Source organism: Capricornis sumatraensis, chromosome 16, assembly GCF_032405125.1.
Source record: "Capricornis sumatraensis isolate serow.1 chromosome 16, serow.2, whole genome shotgun sequence".
NCBI lineage: Eukaryota > Metazoa > Chordata > Mammalia > Artiodactyla > Bovidae > Capricornis > Capricornis sumatraensis.
In genome coordinates, this window is record NC_091084.1 from 79,079,951 (window position 1) to 79,089,430 (window position 9,480).

At 36.0% G+C, this 9,480-nt stretch overlaps 1 protein-coding gene across 1 annotated transcript; it reads left to right on the top strand.

Moving 5' to 3' along the window:
- The first annotated feature begins 7,581 nt into the window (after positions 1-7,581).
- Positions 7,582-8,556, top strand: LOC138093017 (olfactory receptor 5T1-like). Its single transcript, XM_068989103.1, has one exon. The coding sequence runs from the start codon at positions 7,582-7,584 to the stop codon at positions 8,554-8,556; it is 975 nt and encodes a 324-aa protein (XP_068845204.1).
- The last annotated feature ends 924 nt before the right edge of the window (positions 8,557-9,480 follow it).

Genomic DNA, 9,480 nt, shown 5'->3' on the forward strand with positions numbered 1-9,480 from the left:
ACATTAAATTGAAATAAATTAAGAATGATGTTTATTGTTTTCAAAAAAACAATTTTTTGTTTTCAATTGTTTTTGAAAAGTTATAATTAAAATATTTTCTATTAGTTTATTTGTGTCTACCTGTTATTCTTAGATGTTTAAAATAAAGATTACAGTCAACCTACCATATATGCAGTTTTTGCTGTGACATCTATGTATAACTTTCTCCACATAACATGGGTATGCAATATGTATTTTGTTATCATATTCATATGAAGACTGTATACATATACCTAAACATATATGTATCTACAGATAAACACATACACATCTATACACACACACACATATGCATATATACACACTGGTTGTTTTTCTGGAATTCTTTTGCTTTTTTAATGATCCAGCGGATGTTGGCAATTTGATCTCTGGTTCCTCTGCCTTTTCTAAAACCAGCTTGAACGTCTGGAAGTTCACAGTTCATGTATTGCTGAAGTCTGGCTTGGAGAATTTTGAGCATTACTTTACTAGCGTGTGAGATGAGTGCAATTGTGTGGTAGTTTGAGCATTCTTTGGCATTGCCTTTCTTTGGGATTGGAATGAAAACTGACTTTTTCCAGTCCTGTGGCCACTGCTGAGTTTTCCAAATTTGCTAGCATATTGAGTGCAGCACCTTCACAGCATCATCATTCAGGATTTGTAATAGCTCAACTGGAATTCCATCACATCCACTAACTTCTTTCGTAATGATGCTTCCTAAGGTCCACTTGACTTCATATTCCAGGATGTCTGGCTCTAAGTAAGTGATCACACCATCGTGATTATCTTGGTCATGAAGTCTTTTTTGTACAGTTCTTCTTTGTATTCTTGCCACCTTTTCTTAATATCTTCTGCTTCTGTTAGGTCCTTACCATTTCTGTCCTTTATCGAGCCCATCTTTGCATTTAATATTCCCTTGGTATCTCTAATTTTCTTTAAGAGTTCTCTAGTCTTTTCCATTCTATTGTTTTCCTCTATTTCTTTGCATTTATTGCTGAGGAAGGCTTTCTTATCTCTCCTTGCTATTCTTTGGAACTCTGCATTCAGATGGTATATCTTTCCTTTTCTCCTTTGCTTTTTGCTTCCCTTCTTTTCACAATAAAACATCTATTCTGCTTTATTGACTATGCCAAAGCTTTTGACTGTATGGATCACAATAAACTGTGGAAAATTCTGAAATTGATGGGAATACCAGACCACTTGACCTGCCTCTTGAGAAACCTATATGCAGATCAGGAAGCAACAGTTAGAACTGGACATGGAACAACAGACTGGTTCCAAGTAGGAAAAGGAGTACGTCAAGGCTGTATATTGTTACCCTGCTTATTTAACTTATATGCAGAGTACATCATGAGAAATGATGGGTTGGAGAAAGCACAAGCTGGAATCAAGATTGCTGGGAGAATTATCAATAACCTCAGATATGTAGATGACACCACCCTTATGGCAGAAAGTGAAGAAGAACTAAAGAGCCTCTTGATGAAAGTGAAAGAGGAGAGTGAAAAAGTCGGCTTAATCAACATTCAGAAAACGAAGATCATGGCATCTGGTCCCATCACTTCATGGCAAATAGAGGGGGAAACAGTGGAAACGGTGGCTGACTTTATTTTTGGGGGCTCCAAAATCACTGTCGATGGTGATTGCAGCCGTGAAATTAAAAGATGCTTACTTCTTGGAAGGAAAGTTATGATCAACCTACACAGCATATTGAAAAACAGAGACATTACTTTGTCAACAAAGATCCATCTAGTCAAGGCTATAGTTTTTCCAATGGTCATGTATGGATGTGAGAGTTGGACTCTAAAGAAAACTGAGTGCAGAAGAATTGATGCTTTGGAACTGTGGTGTTGGAGAAGACTCTTGAGGGTCCCTTGGACTGCAAGGAGATCCAATCAGTCCATCCTAAAGGAGGCCAGTCCTGCATGTTCATTGGAAGGACTGATGTTGAAGCTGAAACTTCAATACTTTGACCACCGGATGCAAAGCGCTGACTCATTGGAAAAGACCCTGATTCTGGGAAAGTTCGAAGGCAGGAGGAGAAGGGGACAACAGTGGGTGAGATAGTTGGATGGCGTCACCGGCTCGATGGACATGAGTTTGGGTAGGCTCCGGGAGTTGGTGATGGGCAGGGAGGCCTGGCATGCTGAATTCATGGGGTCGCAAAGAGTCAGACACGACTGAGCAACTGAACTGAACTGACCTGAATTGCAAATGGTGTTGAACATTTTTTTTTTAATGTACTAAGTTGCCATCTGTGTATCTTTTGTGATAAAGTATCTGCACTTTATGTCCATGTTTTACTGCTAATCTTTCATTTTCATATTGTTAAGATTTAGTATTCTTTTAAGCTGTTATCCATATTTAGAAAAAGGGCTATCCTTCTTCTCTGTATTTTCCTTAACGGCTTTGTCAAAAATCAGTTGACTATACTGTGTAAGTTTACTTCTGAAAAGTCTATTTTGAGGCAGACTTAGATGTCTGTCCTATAACCAGTGCCACAATATCTTGGGTATTTTAGGTTTGTGTTAAATCTCGAAATTATGTGAGGCCTCCAACACTTTCAAAAGTGTTTTGAATACCTTAGCTCCTTTACATTTTCATAAAAATTATGTTTTATTACCTTGTCTTTTCTGTAGAAATGCTTGTGTAAATGCTGAATATAAAGATCTTTTGTGATTGCATTTAATCAATGGAGCCTTTGTTTACAGTTGGGCTGTTTACAAAATTCCTTCCTTCTTTCTTCCTTCCTTTCCTCTTTTCTTCCCTCCTTTTTTTTTTTCTTCCTGTTTCTTTTCATTCTTTTCTCTTCTTTTTTCTCTCTTTGGTTTAGTACTCAGACTCTATCACCAGCACTTCCTAATTACTGATTTAGAATCTCTGGATGTAGACTGGAAGCATGTATGTATTGTTTTACAATTGTTTGAAAACAGTTTAAATGCATTGCTAGGTACTAATTTATGGAGTGGTGTATGGCACACTCCAAAATACAAGTCTCTATGCAACTGAAAAGCTTGGAATTTATCTGCCAAATCTCTAATTTAAAAGGTGCTACCACACAGAATATTAAAGTTACCTGTATACTATACCATGTCTTCTGTCAAACTATCTGTTCATGTACTTATGTCATACCTCTTCCATTAAACTACTCACTAAAATTTAATATATTTAAACTGTTTATTTAAACAATTTGTCTTCCATAATACTCAGAAATCTAGCAATTTTAAGAACTATAATAATCATCACTAAATGATTATGAGTTATCTCACAGCTTATGCTTTCACATAATTTCATTATGTGTATGTATAAAGAATTTTGAGAGAAGTAATACTACATATTTCTGAGAGATAACAGGTCATATTTCCTGGTACATAGGTATTTAGTGTCAGAATGAGGACTATGTCCTGTATCAGATTTAATTTCCAATTCTATGAATATCCTTTTTCCACTAAAGATCATTTTATTTAGAGGCCTACTGCACTTATTCAATTTTATTTATAATAAGAGTTCATTGCTCCAGAACCAGCTACTCATTTACTATGGGGGAAAAAATGAAATCAGGTTGTTACTTTCTGTCCCAGAAGAGAATTAATGTGTTTATTCCTTGGAGCTTCCCTGTAGATTTCAAGAAAAGCTCGGCAATCTGGTATAAGACTCCTAATGCCTAATATTCGTATATACCTTAATTGAGCAATTAATTTCCACAGGTAAGAGGAAAGGTTTTTCATCACTTATAAAACATTTTAGAAGCTTTAAGAACTCCAGGGAACATGGTAGAGAACTAGAACCCACTCTTACTATACTTAGGTATACAGAATTATAGATTAGAAAATTAATTTCCTCAATGGAAGATAACAGAAAGAGGATGGTAGAAATAAAAGGTTGATTTAAACAAGAAAAAATATTAAAGGGAGAGATAGTTAACTATCAATCAGCAACTGGGTAAGTGCCATTTGGTGATTAAGATGTTTTTCTCATGGAGGGATATAAATAAGTTTGAAATCTATTTTACTAGTCAGTTAATTGCTCTAGAAGGCACTTCTGGGTTTTGTTTTGTTTTGCTTTAATATCCTGATACTTAACCTAAGAGCTGTATCAGTTCAGTTCAGTTCAGTTGCTCAGTTGTGTCCGACTCTTTGCGACCCCATGAATCGCAGCAAGCCAGGCCTCCCTGTCCATCACCAACTCCCGGAGTTCACTCAGATTCATGTCCATCGAGTTCGTGATGCCATCCAGCCACCTCATCCTCTGTCATCCCCTTCTCCTCCTGCCCCCAATCCCTCCCAGCATCAGAGTCTTATCCAATGAGTCAACTCTTCGCATGAGGTGGCCAAAGTACTGGAGTTTCAGCTGTAGCATCATTCCTTCCAAAGAAATTCCAAAACTGATCTCCTTTAGGATGGACTGGTTGGATCTCCTTGCAGTCCAAGGGATTGTCAAGAGTCTTCTCCAACACCACAGTTCAAAAGCATCAATTCTTCAGCGCTCAGCCTTCTTCACAGTCCACCTCTCGCATCCATACATGACCACTGTATAAATGAATTCAAATAGATGAAGATATTATTTGGCATTATTTCTAAGGTATGCCATTTCCAGAACTATGGCATAGCACAAAGAGTCTGCAATATGGTCAAGGGGAAATAGCTTAACATGCGGGAACAAAAAATCCTGAATTTGAATCCTGACTCTGCTAGTAACTTATTATGTAAACTTGGTTAACTTATGTGTCTAGCTAGTCCTTAGGTTTCTCGTGTATAAAATGCTGGATTACTTAACTGCAGGTTGCTATGTAGATCACTTAAGATGAAGTACACACATTTTCTAACACCTTAATAACACATGGTAACTGCTACCACGTCTTTCCTTCTTTTCAAGACTGGTGTTTGTAGTATTTTTTTTCACAGATATTAAGTTCTGCATGTTTTATTACTGTACGAGAGTTGAGGAACTGATTTGATTTTAGTTTTCCAGAATGTGGCTATTTTGTTAAAAACTTGGAATCCATATTTTTGGTTTTCTATGCTCTATCTCTTAAAGTAATATTTGCTGGATATAATCAGTTCTAATTTCCTTAAATATTAGTTGATAGAAGTGCTTGTGCTGGAGCACCTTGGATGCAGGAGATAAAGTCCTTACATTTTATGTCATATGATATTACAGTCATATTCATAATACAGTTACTGAAAACATTGTTACATTAAAAAATACCTATAATGATCAGCCAATACACAGGTTTCTCCATTTAAATAAGAGACGCATTCTGTAAAGTCAAGTAATTTCTCGAAAGTAAAATTGTAAAATAGTGAGAAAACGAACAGATTATTAATTTTATATTAATGCCTATATAAAGATAGACTGGTATCTGTATATGTTTCATGCATTCATGACATACTTAAATAATCTTTCATTTTTAAAATATTTTTAGGCTACATAGTTCTATAAATTTTTTCAAATTGTTGCAAATCTCCAAATTTTTTTCAAAATATTTATTGAAAAACACCATGTTTAAGTGTATCTACACAGTTCAACTCATGTTGGGCAAGGGTTGGTAGAGGAACTATTGGTACATTTTTCAAATTTTGCTTTGCATAGTTTTTTTTTTCTTTACACTGTGTGTTTTCTTATTTGCCTAATTCCTGTTTTGTATCTGGCACGCTCTGGTAAACACTTTTGTACACTATACCTCTTTTCTTGAAAGAGAGAAAAGAGAGAGAGAAGAGCAAGAGACAGAAATAGATGAGGGTGAAAGAAAATGAGAAAATTTTAAAACATAAATATATTTTTTGTGATAACCTATAGATTATTTAATATTATTATTGTGGTTTTATAAGTTATTTTATTAATGTATCTTTCAAACTAAACTAGTTTATCCTAATACTTTTGTGTATTATGCTGTTGTCGGGGCCTCCCAGGAGGCACCTGTGGTAAAGAACCCACCTAACGATGCTGCAGACATAAGAGCCGTGGGTTCCTGCAGTGATCAGCATAGAACAGCCTGGGTCAGGAAGAGCCCCTGAAGGAGAGCATGGTGACACACTCCAGTATTTTTGCCTGGAAAATCTACAGACAGAGGAGCCTGGCAGACTATGGTCCATAGGGTTGCAAAGTTGGAGAAGACTGAAATGACTCAGCACATACATTGTGCTATTATTATTATTATTACTTGTTATGTGTGTTAGAAGGAAGTTTCTGGGAAAGCAAAGACATACAACTTTTGTTTTTTCGTTTTTTTTTTTTTCTTCTAACAATCATTTGCTTCTCCTCTTGATATAAGGAAGTCTAAACAAAAAAATATATAATGTTTCATGTTAAGAATATAAATCATTTGTAAATCATTGAATTCAACCCAGTCCTCTGCACTACAGATTTTGCACACCCTTAATGCGTATTGGTCTATGGAACACTGAGGAAGAACAAAAGTTAACAGGCTGAAATCTTGCTCCTATAATATAGATGCAATACTTATGTTTCAAAGATGGAAGCTGTAGGACCAGATACTGGTGACTATTAACATTTTGATTATGTATTATACATTTTCCTTGTTTTCATATTCCTTTGAATGAGTAACACTGCCAGCATAGGGAAATATAGCAGTGATAAAACACTACATTGTGATTTAATCAGGATATTATACTTTTAGCAATGCATTCTAGAAAGAACTTTATTATGTATCATCAGGTGACATTTGGTTTACAGTATTTATAGAAACTCCATATGCAACTATAATATATGGAATGAACGTCCCATAGTTCATTTTTGCTAAGAATATGTCTCAGACACACATGCAAGGACTTTGCAGAGATACAATGTTTGTATAGAAAATTTTAGTTGGTAGTCAAGAAAACATTATAATAGATTGTGGGGGAGAAAATGAACAAACTGAATGTTGTTTTTCAAAGAATGAACGCTGAAAGGCAAAACCACAAAACAGCAAACACTTGCTGTTCTTGTTCATACTGTGTTTACCCGCAGAATAATGTTCTGTTCACCACTGTTCCAGCAGTGCTAGTTAAACAGGGAAAGTAGTCAGAAAAGAGGACATAAAATGGTTTGGCTTGGAAAAGCTGCCTCGTGCGCTAGTTCTAAAGTAAGTCTAACTGATCCCGTTTAGTCATCTGGATCATTTAAATTCAACACAATCTTATGACGTGTGTTTGCTCCCATTTATAAGTTGCAAAATGAAAGAAAGGTATAATCCCTGATGAAAATCTAGGGTTAGCGCTCAGATGTGTACTTTCCATTATTTGTTAATTTAAAACTTCCTATATTTATTTGCATTTGTGATTTTTAAAATGATGTAATGTTAAAACAGTAAGCAGTAAGTTTAACAGAAAATAAACTAAATTGGCAAAAATTTTAATGGAACAAATTTAACTGACAATAATTTATTTATTTTTACAGGGTGATACATCCACTTGAACTCAATGTTTAATCCCTGCTTATTCCCTCATTGCAAATAATTTTAGGGTTCAATATACCCTTCTTAGAAACAAATAGGAAGGTATAATTGCGTGGACTTTATATTCACTATATACTGCCTTTAGAACAAAAAAAATAAAAGCTGAAATGTCAGGGCCACTATCAGATTTAGATTTATACAGGGTTCAGGTAAAAAATGTGACTGAAATTACCATGTTTATATTGATGGGGTTTACAGATGATTTCGACGTTCAAATTTTTCTATTTTTACTATTTCTAGCAACCTATCTTTTTACACTGATAGGGAATTTGGGATTGGTTTTCTTGGTCATTGTGGATTCCAGGCTCCACAATCCTATGTACTATTTTCTGAGTGTGTTATCATTCTTGGATGCCTGCTGTTCTTCAGTTGTCACTCCAAAAATGATAGTCAATTTCCTGGTGGAAAATAAAACTATTTCATATCTTGAGTGTGTAACACAGACACTTCTTTTAGTTACTTTTGGGACCACAGAATGCTTTCTTTTGGCTGCAATGGCCTATGATCGCTATGTGGCCATCTACGACCCCCTCCTGTATTCAGTCAGCATGGCTCCCAGAGTCTACGTGCCACTCATCATTGCTTCCTATGTGGGTGGCATCTTGCATGCTACTGTACACACAGTGGCCACTTTCAGCCTCTCCTTCTGTGCCTCCAGTGAAATCAGACACGTCTTCTGTGACATCCCTCCCCTCCTCGCTATTTCTTGCTCTGACACTCACACGAACCAGCTTCTGCTCTTCTGCCTTGTGGGCTCTATTGAGATGGTCACTGTCCTGATTGTCCTCATCTCCTATGGCTTCATTCTTCTGGCCATTCTGAGGATGCGTTCCGCTGAAGGCAGAAGGAAAGTCTTTTCTACATGTGGCTCTCACCTAACCGGAGTGTCCATTTACCATGGGACCATCCTCTTCATGTACTTGAGACCAAGTTCCAGCTATGCTTTAGACCATGACATGATTGTGTCAATATTTTATAGCATTGTGATTCCCATGCTAAATCCTCTCATCTACAGTTTAAGGAACAAAGATGTCAAAGAGGCAATCAGAAGAGTGTTTGGGAAAAAATCAGTTTGTTCATAAAGTACATTTTCACACTAAACACTGAGTTGAAGAAATTAAGACTTATGTTATTGTCTCCATATAAAAAGGTTACAACATTTCAGGATACAAGATTTCGGGATACTTGTATCTTCAGGATACAAGATTTTTTTTTTTAATTTTATGCCTTTTATTTCTTCTTGGATATTTCATAAATAAAGATTATGGTCAACAAGCAACTGTGTAGGTTTTGCCGATGTGGATAGTGATCATCCATCGGTTTCTTAATGAGTTTATAAACATATGCACACCCCAATATACACATATACACTAATATATATGCATATACATGCTCATAACTGGTGATATACTTTTGCCAAAGCTGCCATAACAAACCTCATAACACTGTGTGGCTGAACAGCACAAATGTATTTTCTCACCATCCTGGATGCTTTGTGTTTGAAATCAAGGTGTATCCAGGGTTTTTTCCTTCTGAGGCCTCTCTCATCAACATACACAATCATTTTGAATTAAGGCCCCACCCTACACTTGCCCCCTCAAAGACCCTATTTCTAAATTCAGTGACAGACTGAGGTAAGGAGTTTAGGACTTCAACAGGAAAATATTGGATTTACTTATACCCACACATATACACATAGAAGCATGTATAAACCATCATTTTCTCACAAAATACAGAGTCTTGGTGTTAGGATTCATCAATAATGTTCATGAACTAAAGAATTAAAGAAAAGCACAACTCAAGAATAACATACAAGTACCTGCTAAACAGTTCCCTTACCCCACTAAGCTGCAGAGCATCTATATGGGTTTCTCTCCATTCCTGGTCCTGACTCAGCTTTGGCTCAGTTTTCCCTTGACACCCCTACCTTCTACTGATAAAGGATTCAAATTCCCAACTTGAGTGCTATATACATGACTTCAAACTTTCTTTTTAAAAAAATTTTT